At 36.9% G+C, this 17481-nt stretch overlaps 1 protein-coding gene across 1 annotated transcript; it reads left to right on the forward strand.

The window, feature by feature from the left end:
• Nucleotides 1–2: 2 nt before the first annotated feature.
• Nucleotides 3–17092, forward strand: LOC140941037 (sorting nexin-8-like). The gene is made up of 13 exons (XM_073389986.1): nt 3–24; nt 154–281; nt 4732–4867; nt 5766–5959; nt 6696–6813; nt 7577–7698; nt 9284–9364; nt 10387–10507; nt 11002–11041; nt 12256–12388; nt 12932–13000; nt 14212–14508; nt 15678–17092. The coding sequence occupies exons 1-13, from the start codon at nt 3–5 to the stop codon at nt 15774–15776; spliced, it is 1560 nt and encodes a 519-aa protein (XP_073246087.1). The 3' UTR covers nt 15777–17092.
• The last annotated feature ends 389 nt before the right edge of the window (nt 17093–17481 follow it).

Below are 17481 nucleotides of genomic sequence, written 5' to 3' on the forward strand. Positions count from 1 at the left end.
TCATGGCGGCTGCATTGAGCTTTGGTAAGTACTGTGTGAAATAACTGTTGTCTTTCGATTCAATTTATTACGGAATGCAAAGAAATTTGCAGTTTAAAAAGTAGTTCTTGGTTCAAATTTTATTGCTTAAAATTTCTGTGGTTTAATCTGCAGGTTCCGTGCCCGCCTACTATCGGGAAGTTTATCAGATAGCATGCCCGAACCAAGAGGAGAGAATCGAGCGCGACATGTTCGTGAAGATCTTGGTAAAGTCAAGTCTTCCCAAACAGTCTCTGAGCCAGGTGAGTTTTAAGGAGTTCTTAAAGTATAATGTGAAGGCAATTGGCTGACTTAAGTAAGTTGGTGAAAGGCAGGGGTCGACGTTCCAAGAACCCTCTCCCAGCTGGGGAGCAGGCGCGCACTCGTTGGTCTCAGACAGGGAAAAAGTTGTTCCGCTCGCAGTACTCGCAAATACATTCGCGTCATCTGACTTTGCTTTTTGTTTTGGAGATTGTTGTTTATCTGCGCTTGATCAGTGCCGTTATGATTCCTTAAAAGTATTCAGTGAATATATTTTTGTTTGTTTTCATTCCTGCATTTCCTGAAATTACATGCGCGATGCGTACTTGTAAATAAGCATACAAACACGAGGTATTGGTATTTAATGACATATTTAGGCGCTGCTAATAACGATCTTTGACAGGTCCAGTCGCTAATAACTCTATAATCAAGCTGATAAATACATTTTCAGATCATTATTTTTTGACTGCACCTGTTTTACATGAAATGATTACTAATTAGACGGTATGGGTCTCGGCAGGATGTGGGGTCTACTTAAGCCAATTACACCCGAACCATCTTTACTGATCCCTGTCCCTCGTACTACTTGTGACATCATCAGTTTTAACTGATGTGGACAGCTTTAACACCTAACTTGTGTGGGGGGAAGAAATTTTTCAAACCAGAATGAGCACAATGAAATCAAACACGCTAGAGAAAAATGCAAAAAAACTATCTAAAGTTGATGTAGCCTGCGTAGCTGGCGGTATTTTTTTTTTGTGTGGGTGCGAGATTAAAGTTTTGGCGGCGGAGCTGTGTTCCAAAAAAAAGGAGTAGGGACAAGGCGGTTGAAATACCGCCTGCCAGAAAACCCTGGTATTTTGAATGGTCCGCACACCAGTGTGCGGGGAAACGGATTGGTCGAGGGCCATACATATGTCAATCATGTTAGATGAGCCTTCGCGTATATTTCCCAATTTAGGGAGCAGATGGCAAACTGGAAAAGATGTACATGTAAAGTGATTGTGATTTCCGCTTTAGAAAGAGCATAATTGATGACCAAATTGCCGAAATGACGTCTTTAAACTTCACAGCGCTGGAATTGTCTTAATTTAGCCGTAAGAAACAAGGGTCAAAGAAAATTAAAACACTTTACAACTGCATCTGAGATCAAATCCTATCAGGAACACCTACAGAAGAATAAACCACCGGAAATGGTTACTCAGTATGCATGTAACAAACCAGCTTCATGACCTTTTAATGTTAAGCCTAGTGTTGCAAAAAAAGAATTACTCAGTCAAAGTTTAGAATGATGCATGCACTGTGTAGTGCTAGTAACCTTCGAGCGAGAGCTGAGAAAATAAAAAAAACCTCTGTTCAAGCAAACTCACAAGGTCACGTTTCACATTGGCATGAGCTTAGGAGTCGTGTTTAGCCTGTCAACGCTTATTTCTAAACTGTCTCGCGCGAAAATAATCGGAAGTTTCAAATTGCAGGTTTCTCTTTGATTGGCTGATTTAATTGGGATCAGCTAACGTGATTTAAGTGGGCGGCATTCGAAAAATCATGGTTCTCTGGCAGGCGGTATTTCTTGCGGCTTCACCGCTCGTGACGGCTCCGCCATCAAATCTCACTCGACTATATTACAACGGCTCCGCCGCTAAATCTCACTTGACTACTACACAATACTGCCAGCTACACAGGCTAAAGTTGATTCAAAATTTCAATGAAATTCTTTTTCCACCACTCAACTACACTTGCATAAATCTAATCTTGAATACGATTATAACAGCTGTTTTTCCAAAGACTTTTCTAGCCAAAATTAAGCATAGAAAATCCGAGCAAATGAAAGAAAAAGGAAAAAATGGGGCAAGAAAAGTGAAAGAAGTGAGAACGAATGTTTTCTGGGTCAAATGCGTCAATGAGTCATGAGTCATGAGTCAATGAGTCAATGAGTCAGATCTTAAAACAATAAAAGTGTCCATAGAACCAATAAAATAGGCATTACTTTTATTTATTTTGTCGACTTGCTTCATTGCTGCCTGCACTTGCAAGGCCTACTTCTGACATGAAATCTCAACCTGGGCTGTTTGTTAGCAGTATCCCAGGCCCTGCTGCTATTACTACGTGCATGCCCCGAAGAATAGCCTTCCCAGACACCGTTTAAGAACCATTTAAACCATCAGACAATCCATACTACTAGAGGTTTCATACCAGAAGTGAAGTGCTGCCCCAAGGTTGTTCATATTAGTTGATGCACAAGTGTTAAACAGGCGAGCTAATGTAAATAATGAATGCCCAAAGATTTTAATCAATCAACGAGCCTTGAAAGCTATTTAAAATTACAATGGGTATACGGTAATACCTCAATAATAATTAATCGTACACTGTATTTTTCTAATAACAAACACTGACTGTGTACAACTGTCCGACTCGCTGTTTCATACCCCTCCTTGGGCAAATTACAATATAATTTGTTCATCTCGTAGCATAGGCAAGTAAAACTGATTGGAAAAAGTAGTGAACTACATTGGGAAGATTGTCTACTGAAAAGTACTCTGCTATTGATTGTTGCAGCGGACGCTTTAACACATAAATTTTCTGTCCTGGATCGTCTTTAGTGTGTTCATGATCCACAGCAGTCCACGGTATGAAAGAACATTGTATTCCCCCTGTTTCCTCGCTAAGACCTAATGACTACTTCCCGGAATACTTATCTTTACACCAGAATGACAAGCTAATGAGTAACATAGCGATACAGATATAAAAAAAGAACCTTCCTTCGCACTTGTGACCGATTTTCTACTTCAAACCGAGCCCAAACATCAACACAACGAATGTCAAAGAACGAGTATTCCCAGATTTGAGTCTTTGAGCTCTAAGTAATTCCATAACAGGTTTATATATCTCAATTTACTGTTTACTTTAAGTGCTGTGTTCAAAGGGAATTAAAGACTTTCTTTGGTAGCACTCACAAAATTTAGGCTAGCTTATTATTCGCTTCTGCTACGTGGCAGGGCCTGGGAAATGCTAAGAAACAGCCGAGGAAGAGATTTCATGTCAGAAATGGGCCTTGCGAGTGCAGGCAGCAATGAAGGAAGTAGACAAAATAAGTAAATGTAATGCTTAATTTTATTCTTTCTACTGAAACTTTTATTTTTTCAGATCAGACTCCTTGACTCATTGACTCATGACTCATGACTCATTGACTCATTTGACTCATTGATACTTTACACTCGAAAGAAGTGGGGAAGAGAGAAAGCAAAAGGTCGAAATTAAGACTTAGTGTCACTTGAGGTAAACCCAAAAACGTAATAGAAATTTTGTCTTCTAAATGGCTTGGTCTCATGGTTTGGTTGTGTGGTTGTCAGGATTGGACATTGGCGCTCACCCAGGCAAGTTTCAAAATGGTCTGGCGAGTACAAATCAAGGATCACTAGCCCTTTTTGGCGAGTACAGTTTTCATATACACAGTATATTTGTTCCAAATTAACGTCACTTTTCACTTTCCACTTGGAAGTAATCCTCAAGCCAAAAGCTTACCATTCTAAAAAGTCCGTCAACACTGGTTGGTATTTTTTAAAAACGGTTCATAGACAAAATGGCCTCTGCTTTGATGATTGTTACATGAAGGATGAACTCGTACAAAGTAATACCTCCGGTCATTAAATACACTGCGTTGTCTACTGAGCTTCAAAACGCGGGTAAACAGTTCTTTTCCACTGCTTTTGGTGATAATTTCAACACTTTCCTTGAGGTACACAAGTGTGTTGACATTGTTTGCTGGAATTAAGGGGACGGTGAGTGAACTTCCATGCAGTAAGGAGAGGGCAATTTTTTTACGGAGGAGACTTTGAGCAAGTCAAAACTGATCTGGGGGAGTGCAATTTGAATGTCACTGGCCTTGATGGCAAGTACTCCAAAATTTTAGTTTCCAACCCTGGGTTCTGTGCAATTTGAATGTCACTGGCCTTGATGGCAAGTACTCCAAAATTTTTGTTTCCAACCCTGGGTTCTGCCAGCCATGGTGGCATTATTCAGTCTAGAGGCTGGCTGCCAAAAGTGGAAGCCTCTGCTTTTTTTGGGTCCCTAACTTTCATTGATACAGTTATTAAACTTTGATTTCGGACCCTCTGAGAGCGAGAATAATAATAGTCATAGTATAAATGATTTTTTGTTCATTTATTTATCTTTATAGTAACAGCGTGCAAAGAAAGTCGTGTCCGATAGCTCGGGGCTAGTGGATTTTGCTGTCGGGCCAGTGACTTTTGTTCTTAACTTGCCCGACGGGCAAGTGCTGCTTTGAGGGGAAATTCAAATTACAGAAGGATTGTAATCAATCCTGCTAATCAAAAAGGGTTTTCGGGTTAGCTTAAATGACTTGTGGGCTAGTACATGCTAGCTACAGCTTGCCCGAATGGCAGGCTGTAAAAACTGACTTTCTTTGCACCCTGGTAATATATTTTATTATAGATTTGGGAGGCTGTGGATCCTAGGCAAGATGGGTATGTAACAAGAGATGGCTTGTACAAAGCACTGGCATTAACAGCTCTTGCACAGCAAGGAAAAAGTATATCTGACAAAGCACTGGAACAATTTATTGATACAGGTAAAGGAATGGCATGTCTGTAACTCATTATTTTATACACATTACAGGTATCTAACTAATGAGTTTTGAGCTGAGTTTTTTTTCATCACCCAAAGGCATCAGTTAGTTTCCAAGGGCCACTGGAAATTGCTTGAGTCACCTACATACCCTATATACCTGATTCAAATGACAGTTGCTTTGGGCAATAGGCAATTATATACCAGGGCCCAGTTGTTCGAAGGCCAATTAGCACTTAACCCAGGGTTAAATTTAACCCGCGTTTCTATTTCTTGTGTTCAAAAGCATTTTCTCAGATAATTTTCTCTTTTATTTTTAGAGCTTCTTATCATCAACTTGTATACAAAAAGAATTAAAACTGAAATGCTTTTTAAGCTTTTAAATCTGAATGCAAATCTCACACTAACCCTGGGTTATCTTAACCCAGTTTTGAACAACTCAGCCCAGGAAGCTATTGTTTGTCGGTCACTCGAGCAAATCATTACAGTGAGTTCCATATGACCAATTGCCAATGATCTGCTGCCAAAGCAACCTTTATTTGTTAGATGGCTACAAGTTTACTAGTGTCTGTAACTATTCTGTGCTGCCCTCTTTAAATAAAGTGTATGTTCTGCAATTGGGGTAGGATTTAATGGAGCCGAAACCAATTGTGGAATTGCATGCATTTTAGGCATCCTACTGATGAACAGTTGCGACACGTAGATATATATTTTTTAGCAACTTAGATAATTTGCAGTCTGTCTACTTTGAATTATTATTATTATTATTATTATTATTATTATTATTATTATTATTATTATTATTATTTTTGTTTTATTGAATCAGGTATATCTGTTTTATTATTATTTTTTTTATTATTTTTATTTTACTTTATCATCATCATTTTTTATTTTACCTGCAGAGTTACCAAAGCCTTCATTGGGAGACTTGTCTGATTTGAAAACTCTCAGTGTGCGACAGAGACGTGAAAACAACCCCAATGTACTGGGATATAACTATGATGAACTTGTTGGTCTAGATACAGTTAATGTTGAGCTTGTACCAGAAAAGAAGGGAATCATCTTGAAACACAATGAATATCATGTCTCCAGTAAGGTGAGGAAGAGGAAATATGCCGTCAATAATGATTATTATGATTTTTTATTCTGTTCTGTGTTTTGATTTGAAACAGAAAGTGAAGGAGTGACAGAGATTACAACTAGTAAAAGACCTTTAAGTGGTACCAGAAACTCTGGTGGTACTTTAGATGAATGGTTTTAACGTAGTTTCACTAATTTCAAAGAAGAAAAAACTGGAATATTTGATTGTCAATCAAAATACAGAGTAGAAAGTTGTACTCGATGAGGACTTCTCTTGAATAAGGGTGGCAGGGCTATAGAGGACATGCCACATTGGCCATTTGATGAGTGTGATGGACAAAATATTTTTGGTGGGAAAATCTGAGATAAGACTGAAATATCTTGTGTGCATAAAATTTTCATTGTGTGACAAACTGCACTGGAGCATTGAAATATTATAGCTTTGCTAGAATAAGAGAGTAAGCTATGCTTATGAGAAACCATCATTTTTTGATGTGCAAGGGGTCATGCAGAGACATCACCAATCTTTCTGTAGAGTGGTGGATTCAGGCTGTATACAAACGTTTTGACCATTTCCCTTATAGTACCTTCTCGGTCAACTTACAGGCCAAGCCTTGGCCTTGTACATGTAAGAACAAGTGCGCCATGAACCATTTTCTCCGATCAAGAAGCTGATGCACAAAAATAATGGTTTTCAAAACTTGCTAATTTTACTGATGGTAGTATTGTCCAATACACTCTTTTTGTTTCAGAGGCATAACTGTACTGTCAATCGACGTTACAATGACTTTGTTGCATTCCATGACATGCTGTTATTGCGGTTTCCATATCGTCTTATCCCTACACTTCCTCCTAAGAAGCTCATGGGTGGTAGGTTCTTAAGATTTCATCATTCTCTTTTGTGACTGTCCAGTTTATTAAATGAAATCAGGGTTGTGATTAAGTTTTTTGAATGTTTATTTTGAAGCAGGCGTAGCAAATGAAGAATCACCCGTAACATCTCACATAAAATTTATGGTGTTTAGTTAGCTTTCCACTTCCATCACTCATAACATCAAGTGAGCTCAGCCGTAACAGGTGTTACAGGTAACGCCCCTTAATGACACTCTGTTCCTTAAAGTTCCCATAAAAACCTTACCAGATTAATGAGTTTTTTAAATGTTCACCTTGTAAAGAGTTTTTTTACATTGCAGTGAGATAATGACCAACTCATACAAAAAATGAAAATGCAAAATGGAAGAAAGAGTTGTTACATGTAAATGTGCTGACTTTCACTTGTAGTACAATAATTTCCCAGCTGATTTGATCACTTCATGTTTATTATTTAAGCCTTACAGGTGCATTTTGTAAGTCATGTAGACCCTGTCTCATAGAATTATACCACATGTGAGAAGCAAAATACCAATAAGGGAAACCAGTAGGATTCAACTGTAATTTGTTGGGATGGAGAGAATTAGTGAGCATTGCTGTAATACATTGCAGTGTTCTGGACTAATTTTAGGCACTTTTTTTGGCTAAAATGGAATCAAGAGTCAAAGCTTCACACCAGTGTTTTAAGGATTAATTCTAGGACATTGGCCATGTTACAACCCTTGTTTTAAAAAATAGCCTGTGCTCTTTGTTTTTCTTACAGGTAGTAAAGAGTTTATCGAGGCCAGAAAAAGAGCCTTGAAACGGTTTCTGACACTTGTTGTACGACATCCTGTGCTTTGTGAAGACAGAATTGTAAACTTTTTTCTCACAGTCAAGGGCTCTGTAAGTAACCTTGACTCATTTCTAAGAAAAATTTTGATTGTTTTGTTTTTTGTCTTTCTTACTGTAAAACAGTTTACCAAGAAAACTGTGAACCTAAAATGCTTCTCTCTAATCATTGCCTCTTCTTGGGACAGAATGAGTTTAACTATTGACAAGTCTAGTGAAAAGAACAGGATTGAAGAAAGTATATTTAAAAGTACTCTAAGCCTTTTTTTGTCTAGTTCTAAAACTAGCTGAAAATTTCTCTTGTGTTAAATTGCCAAAAACTAAAAAAAACTGTGTATTTGCACTAAAAGGGTAAGCAAGTTAAATAAAAATGGAAACTTTATTTGTGTTTTTGGATGTACAATTGTAAATCTCACTACGTATAGGCAATTTACAAATGCTGCTTGAGACTGGATTATTCCAAAAAAAAAAAAACAAAAGCAAAACAAAGGAAAGAAATCAAAATTGCATCAAGTCTGGGCTATCCCAGTTCCTATTTCTACAACAAAAGATGTAATATGTTGCTCTAATGGCTATATTTATCATTTTCTTGATTATATAAAGTTGCTGCTTTTTGTCAATGCCAATGTCATTCATCATGTCTAAGAATGTGGAGCATTCATTGGAGAAAGTGCCAAGAGAGCTCATGGAGAGATTTACAAATCTCACACATCTGTAATTTCTACTCATTTCGTTTATCAAGTTGAGATATTTTTCTTTCTTACACACTGCATTGTTGTTAAGGTCAGACTCGAAACCAAGTGTTAATTCTAGAACATATAGGCACTTGGACTGGATTAGGAAAAGAAGATCTGGACGATAATTAATAATAATAATAATAATAATAATAATAATAATAATAATACAGTGAAACCTGTGTTAAGCGGACGCTGTATTAAGCGGACACCCTCTATTAAGAGGACAGTAGCCGAAGTCCCCAAATTTATTTCCCTTATTTTCTTTAAATGAAACCTTTATTAAGCGGACGCGGACACCTAAAAAGTACCTGAAATGGTCATTTCTATTGTTGCCAACCTAACGGACACTGGTAATTAAATTCTACCACCCAACATGTCAGACACCGGAAGTGTGAAAGATTGCCTCGAATTGCCACCCACAAATTTTTCGATTTTTACATTAAAAAACGTAACTTGACGAACTTAGTTGATTATTTTCTCAGTAAAGTACTATTTTCTATTTCGTTTTGTTTGTATAGAGCTTGTTTCACTCATCTGATTTCTTCAAGATTTGAGTTGCAATCTATGTTTATGGTACTATGATCAAATTGGTCCCCTTTGGTAAAGAAATTAATGCAAACGTATATCGTCATAGTCTCTGGGACTATTCTAAACGTGTCCATTGTTTATTTGAATGGCATTTGACCTTATCTAGCGAAACCCCTATTAGGTGGACACCCTGTATTAAGCGGACACTACAGCATTCCCCAAGGGTGTCCGCTTAATACAGGTTTCACTGTAATAATAATATAAAATATTTATATAGCATCAGTATCCTTTAAGTTGGCAGTTTGTTTTAAAACAAACACTTTAAAATGATATTTATTTAATAACTGATGTTAATCTGTGTTTTGTTTCTGAAGGATATTGGTCAGAAGATGAAGGATCAGTTTAAATCAATGCCTGATGAATTTATGTCAAGTCCTCTCGCCTCCAAAGCTAAGGTAGATTTTGTGAAAGTGGAGTTGTTGGCATTGAAATGTTTAGACCCTAAACACAACGTAACAAAACACAGTTGAAAACTTATAAAAAGTTACTAATCATTGAGTTAAAAAGGTAAGGTTAAGGGTTTCAAAAATATCATTGAAACTGTTCACACCTAAACCACTTGTAACTTTCTGTGTGGAATGTTCTTCCTTACACCACATCAGTTTTATGGTCATTGATAACTAGCTTAAGGTAACAAACAGGGATTTCAATAAACCAAACGACCGACGAAATGCATCAGCTACTTTGCTCAGAGAAGTCGGTTACTTTTTCGGCAAAAGAAGAAGCAACTATAGTGTTTTGATAATGTCATAAACAAAAAATATATCTTAACATCTCAATGAAAATACAATTATGATGTGTTTTCTAAATCACAAAGAACCACTGGGTTTATGGTATGCTTTAGTTAGTTGGTTATGTCAATGCTGTATTTCAGTCAATTTTTCACACCATATTACATAGATTTACCCAGGATTTGCTCATGTGCAAATGTATGTCATTGAATTATCGCCATCTGTTTTAATTGCTCGAAGGAGTTGATTGTGTGGCTGATAAATCAAAACTTGAATGGAAGCTACATTTTCTTGAACGAAAATACACTCTATTGTTTAGCACGTTGGAAATCATATTTTAGGGCTCGGAAAATAAACATTTTCTGGATGAACATGCCCCCAGACCTGCCAGAAAAAGGGGACTAATGGCCCTTTGTTAATACTGTCGGTTACTCTAATCAAACCTGCTCGCTACTTCAGTTTTTATTGAAACCCTGGAACAAATCAGTCAATTAGTGCCAATAAAAACACTCTAAAAAATGTTGTAATATTTACTAGAAAACTTGAGTGAAAATCTTGTACCACTTTGTCAGGTCCACTTATTCCACGCAAATGTCCGCAAAGAAATGACACGGTAATAAATCCCTAGCAAAAGAAGAGTCATCATGTGCAAAATAAATCTTCAAGAGATGTTTTCACATTGACAGGAACTAGTTCCCATGGATACACAAGCCAGCTTTCAAAGCAGTCGACTGCAGATTCAGGCTATTCACAACAGCGTAGAAAAGCTGAAGGAAGTAGCTGACAGGATGACAGCTAGAGTCCTAGGTTAGTTGTTTGCTACATTTTCTACGATAAGGTGTAGAATTATTAATTTGTGAAAATTTGAGAGCAAAGTGATGACTTCAACATTACATACATACTTTTTATGTACATACTTTATTGTTACCTCCCCAAAGGGGTTTTTCAGGAACAATGATTATATTACATTATTTATAGTAACTAATTACAACACTTAACCTAATGCTAATAGTTTTATTACAATGTTAGCTAATTACTAATTACAATGTTTTTAAACTTAACTAGGAAGTATTTACAAAATTATCTAAAAGCTGGCTCCTTAAGGAACGTTTAAGAATATTTCCAGATGGGTTTAATTTAAGAAAAGATTCTAATTGTTCCAAAGATTAACAGTCCAACATTGACCAATTTGATTTTTTGAATTATGTTTAGCAGCTTTAAATAAGTATAAAATGAATTTCATAAAGTCAGATGATTTGACTAGAGAAAGTTTGTTCACTATTATTTTTGTAAATTGACAGCCTTTTCCTCTGACATGCTTCAGTTTGCCAAGGAGCTTACGTGAGTAATAAAATATTTGTCACATGTATTAATTTTATGAATGTAATTAGAGCAGCAAATAACAATGAGTGGATAATCAGACAATAACTGAGTCATATTTGGTCTAGTCCCACAAAATCCTAATGCAGTCAGACATGATGACCAGTCAGATCATTAAATTGCCAATGAATATAGTCAACTCTCTCAATGGATGCCTCGATAAGATGGACACCTTGGTAAAACAGACACACCCCTTCTTTCTTTACTCCCCTTATTTGACTCTTTATAAGACAGACACTTATTGCTGGTCCCAGAGGTTTCCATCTTAGAGTTGACTGTGCTTCATGTATTATTTTTGAAACTGGTGGTACTTAGAAGTAATTCCATTTGACTTAAGCATGACCAACAACTCTTCTGGTTTGTGTGACAAAAAATGGCAGCTTAGTCAGACAAAAAAAATGTCCTCTCTGAAAAGAAAAATTATTTGTAGGCCTGATCCTTTTTTTTAAGTTGACTTTCCCCAAGCAACCTGTACTTCTTACTTCCTTATGACTTTCCATTAACCTGTTGGTGTAAGTGGATTCAATTTTCTGTCAAGTAATGTTGTATTTAAAGTCGGTAAGTTTTGTAAACCATTGTTAACCAGTAAGACACTTACTTACCTGACCCACCCATTGCCCTTTATAAGATGGGACTGGCGCCATCTATCTTTGAGAGATGCCCTTCCTTTAAAAAGTCATTGAAAATGCCTGAACTGCTGCAGGGATCAACTCTGGATGCCTGTTAGAGATTATTGACTGTAGTTTGATGATATTTTGCATTGTTGGTTGAGAATGCCGAGCATGATAATATATCAAAACTATGTTCCAGTTCACTAAGGCATCTAGTAGATATCCTTCAAATTGTCAATTTTTTTTTTTGTTTCATCTTGCTACATTTTTGAGACAGTAGCTAGTTCAGCTATTTTGCCTTCTTGGAAGGTGTGAAAACTGCCAAAATTCTGATACATGTTCAGAGTTTTTGTTTTGCTTATTTTAACCTGTGGCTTTTTTATTCTCTTCTTTCCATTGTTGTGGCAGTTGCTTGAGCTTGAAAGTTTTTTTACCACGTAAAACAATTCTCAATAGGTGACAATTTTGCTGAGAAAACTATTGATTTGTTATAAAATGAGCAATGAAAACAATGTCCGCAGGTACCCACAGAGAGGCTCTTCATTTGAGTCCCCTTATTTTCAGGGCCATGAGCAATGAGTCACACCCTACAACAGTATGGGCAAGTGGTAATGACAACACTTGGGGTACACTCAAGCACGGCTTCACTGGTATCACGTCTTACTACTCCAAGCTTTCAGAGAAAGGAGGGAGTTGGGTATGTGTTAAAATGATTTGTATTCGCAGGACATTACCACCTACATTGTAATGGTGGACCTCTGTAACCTTTTGCAAAATATCATTCATTCATGTTTAACACACTGCAGGACACTTTTCAAGTTTAATCACGGTTGCGAGCGTGATGTCAGTGAAAAGTGAAACACTCTCAAGCTGTGAACTAAATACATTTCTAATGTTGTCTAATACTAATCTAATGTTGTCTAATACTAATAAAAATAATAATAATAATTATAATTATTATCATTATTATTATTACTATTATTGTCTTTTGCTTGTCTGTCACAAAATAATGACTTCTTTTACACCCATGTCAAATAAAGAACTATTTTATACTTATACTTAATTTGGTGAGGTGGATAAAATCCCAGATGAAATGTTTGAAGAACAGTAGAGGATAAAAAGTGCTCATTTTTTAAAAATTGTAGTCACACAATTCCTTTTGATAGGTGGAATTTTTAGCCCTTGGCTACTTAGCTCTAAATATACTCTTAAGTCCTGTCTTTTTCTGTTTTGTCCACAGTTTAAAAGAGAAGACACTGGTGCAGTTGAATATTTAGCCCTTCTGTTAGACCTGACCTCCAGCTACAGGGTAATTATAATGGTAGAAATATTACTTAAAAGCTCTGTCTGAGTTCTTTATCTGTTTTCTCGTTTCAAAGAAAAAAAATGTTCTAATGAGGCTTTTAACTGTAGTTCATAAAAAATAAAAATGAAATCCGAGCTTTTGCCAATCAATGCCATCATCAGGGATCTGTTGATCAGCTCAGATATCATTTATTTTTTAATGTTTTTTTAATTTTTAAGAACAGCAGTTAAAGGCCTCATCATATATAATAATAATTATCTTAATTTCGAATGTGCTGCTGAAGGAGAATATGAACAGATTATTATCTTGTTTGTCGTATAATGGTCATTTTGGCGAAATATGATTATGAGACAATTACTGCTTAATATCACAGCAAGGTTATAGAAAGTCGTTAAATATTTATTTTTCGCGGCATGTCTGTAAAGTAGCTAATTAGCTAAGAATATTGACCACATTAAATAAAGGTTATTGTATTGTATTATAAGTGTTAACCCATTTGCCCCTGGACCGCCCGTGCAGATCCACGTCCTTTCTACCCCTTGTGACGTCATCACTTTTAATGGTCAAGAACAACTTTGTCTGCTAACTTGTGCAGAGTGAAGAGATCTTTCAAACCATACCAGAATGAGCACAATTCAGTCAAGGACACCAGAGAAAAAGGCAAAAAACCATGTAAGATTGACTTGAAAATCTGCATCAAAATCTTGTTCCATTGCCCACCTACCTTTCCTTTCACCTAATCCTAAGATCCTAAAAGCTTTCCTGGAAACTCTTCCCACCAAAATGAAGCCTACTAAATGCCCAGCAAGAGAAAAAAATTAGGCAAGAAAAGCGAAAAAAGTGGGGAGGAGAGAAAGCAAAAAGTAAAAGTCAAGACTGCTGTGTCACTTTTAAACCCAAAAACTATCTCGAAATTTTGCTTTCTGCTCGCGCATCCCCGAACTTCGCAAGCTGATATTTTGCATCTGGGTCAGAAGGCGGTGAAGTGCACGACGTGTAAACGGGTTTGTGGTAAGTTTTAGCTCTTAATAGCATGACAGTGACCAGAAAACCACTTGACTAGCTTCAAAACGCATTTTTCGGCAAAATCTCCAGGAGTGAATGGGTTAAAGTGCAGAGCTTGAAAAATTATCTGGTGTGCAATCTCATTATTGTAACAACATCTGGAATGGAACATGGTGATGATATTATTTTCTTTTGACCGACATTTTTAGGAGCTCTGTGAAAGACATGAAAAAGGAGTGTTAAAAGACCATCAAAACTCTCTTCAGAAAATGCAGCAAATTAAGAAACGTCAGATTGCAGCTCAGGCAAAAGGGCAGGAGGACCAGGTTGATCAGCTGGAATCAAAAATAGTTGAACAGGAAACTGACATAAGTAATATGGAAAACAGGAACTATTTTTCGCTGCACTGTCTTCAGTTGGAGACACAGTTGGTACATGCAAACTTGAAGATGTTAGCGATTGTCTTGCAGAAGATGGTGGCCTCACAAGTCATAGGACACAAAGAGGTAGGTGTTATTTTTGAATCTCTCTGTTACTGTGCGACCAGGAAAACCGTGAACACTTGAAATATCTCAGGAATGTTTATTATGTTATGACCAGTCATAGTGAGCAAAGATCAAGACACCTGAACTGGCGACAAAACCACAAACTAATTAATGTTCTTGCTTGTGGTTTAGTTTTTTCACTCCTGATCGGCTTTTTTCTTGCAGCAAAATAACATTCCAGAAATATTTCTGGTGTTCACGGTTTTCCTGGTTTGACTGTGATCCTGTATGTCCCAAGAGTGACTGACCAACATCAATTTTCTTCTAACATTGTCAATACATAATCAAGAGAAAAGGTTAGGAGAATTAAGAAAATGACAACTTAAGGGAAAATACTCTGATCTTTTAACAAATTCTCTCCTCTAATTCTGTAAGGAATAATATCAAGATCAGTTTCGAGAACAAGCGCTTGGAGTTGGTCTGTACCACCTTGCAGTTATTTTCACATCCTATAAATAAATACCTCTATGGATCGGTGGGTTTGGGTCCTGCCAACCTTCCACTTTTTTCTGAAAAATTAATATGTTTTCAATTGTCAGTGAAGGCATTTTTCTAGAGCCTTGCATGATTTTTGGACACATATGCCCCGCTCATAGATTCAACCTAATAATAAAGAAATAGTACAGTTGAATCTCCATGTGTGCCCACCTCTCATAAGAGACCACCTATCCAAAACACCAAACTTTTCCCATTCAAAGCCCTACATGGAAAATTAGAACCTCTCATAAACAACCGACTTCTTATAAGTGATCACAATAACTTTTTTGACTGATGGATTGTACAGTTTTCCATTGTTTTTAAACTAACCAGTTGACACATGATGTGGTCTCTTTGTTTGCTGTATGTACTACGCCACTCCGAGTATAGGAAGATCTTTCATGACAGCATGGAACTACATGTAAACATACTATAACTTAGAAATAGCTGGCAGTAAATTTTCTGTCAAAAAGTAGACGTGTTATGACTTCTTTGTGGAAGACACCCGCTTTGGTGCGATTCTCGCAAGTAACCACCTCACTTAAGTGACCATCAATGAGTGGTAGGCATAATTTTGACAAAGTGAACAGCAGATTTGGTTTGTTTCTCTCTCAACTGATGGAAATCGTCTTCTCTCTCCTTACCTGCCTTAGGTTGGTGAAATTTGGAATGATCTTGAGCCACATGTAAATGGTTTAATTCCTGGCAGTTCTCCGTATTCATCTCCTCCTGGATCCCCTCCATTGAAGTAATGTTCAAGCCAGGCTTAGGGTTGTTGCTAGGATATGGCAACACAAAGTTTAGTTACAGCCCTGTATCTTATCAACACTAAGTAACCCTATTTTTACCACCATCACTGTCAATAAAAACTAACGAAAAACAAACAAACAAACAAACAAAAAATAATAGAGTATAAAGTAAATGTGACTTGGATGTGTATATAAAATGTAAAATGTTGCCCAGCTGGGAAAACCCAGGATGGGAAATTCTGACAACCCCCGGTCAACAGTCTACCCCAAACAGCAGTCTCCGTCTAATTCACTTCACTAAAACAACAATGAGAATAAGAAGAAACCAAACAAATAATGTCGTTTTTCTTAGTTTCACATGCATGCAATAGAGGTTTTCTTCAAAGTAGCACCATTTTGAAAATTTGATCATGACAATGTTTGAGATTGGGCATGAAATTTCAGTTGTCACTAAGGCTGTATGTAAACCTGTGAGGACTTGTAATAGTCAGGGACAGCTTAGACTGTTCACAGCCCCCTTTTTCTTACTGATATGGGAGGCCATCTTGGTTTCACATGTAGTGAGGAGGCAGGTGTCGCCACCTAAGTAGATTTGACACTCATCTAAGATAGCTACCCATAATGCAAAGTCTTCGATCTTGTGGATCATTCAGAAAAATCGGGACTTTGAACCGTCTAAGGACAGGTTGCTTTCAAAGGCATGGTAAAATGGGCAACAAAAAACATGCAACCTGTTTTGCGACAAATCAGGTTGTTAACAGGTTTGAGTTCTTAGTGGGTTTACCTTGGTGTTAGAACCTGTGAACGTTTTCTTTGTTTCAAACCTTTTGTTTGCCCAGGCTCTATTGTTTTGACTTTTTTTTGTTACCTTTGTGTTATGTGTCTCATGACTTTTACAAGTTCTTACACCAAGGATGAGCCCTCTCAGTCCAGTGTAGACTGCAATACGCTTAAACCCCAAAATAAGTTTCTCAAGGGTAGGGTAAGATTCGCATGGGAAGCCTAAATGCTGACCTTTTATTTGACTGCTTATGTGTTCTTGACCTGATCAAGAACACAGGCAGAGTTGCAGTCTAGGCCCTGTTTGACTCCAAAAGCAGATAGGGTAAGGTTAAGTTACATAGTCTCCTGGTGACTGTGGTTTAAAAATAATTTTTTGATATTTTGGAAAGCATGTGAAGAGTTTTTACATAATTTACGGTAAATATTTTGATGTTACTTCAAGTCAAATAATAATTGTGTAGAAAGAGTGATATGAAGGGCATCCATTTGTCAAGACAAGTTCTTTACATGTAATAAAAAGTATTTTTTACCAAGAATGCCTTCTCATTTTGAACAAAAAATGTTTACCTTAGCTTTAAGTGCTGGTTAAGGTTAAGAATGATAGCAAGAATTAGCACGGATGATGGAGTTTTATCACTATGCTGTACAACAGCTGAAGTTGCCATGCAGAATAGGCATCTCAAAGGGAAATAGTTATCATACACATCTGTAACTGCATTCATTTACCAAGCATAATCTGTGACTGCTTTAGTTACCAAGCATATCTGTAACTGCATTTGTGATCATTCATAAACTAGAACTGCATTTTGGTCACCATACACATCTGTAACAATTAGTTAGCAACAAAAACTGGTAACAACCAGTATTGAAAGTTGCCATGCATATTTCTAACTGCATTAAAACCAAGCACATCTATAATAATTAT

This window comes from Porites lutea, chromosome 6 (assembly GCF_958299795.1).
Source record: "Porites lutea chromosome 6, jaPorLute2.1, whole genome shotgun sequence".
Taxonomy (NCBI): Eukaryota; Metazoa; Cnidaria; class Anthozoa; order Scleractinia; family Poritidae; genus Porites; species Porites lutea.

Bases quoted from the DNA above. Each gene is read 5' to 3' on its own strand.
- LOC140941037 (XM_073389986.1), top strand. From the start codon at position 3: ATGGCGGCTGCATTGAGCTTTG. The intron at 4,868-5,765 runs GTAAAGGAATGG...TTTTACCTGCAG, and splicing joins GGAACAATTTATTGATACAG to AGTTACCAAAGCCTTCATTG. The intron at 14,509-15,677 runs GTAGGTGTTATT...TACCTGCCTTAG, and splicing joins AAGTCATAGGACACAAAGAG to GTTGGTGAAATTTGGAATGA.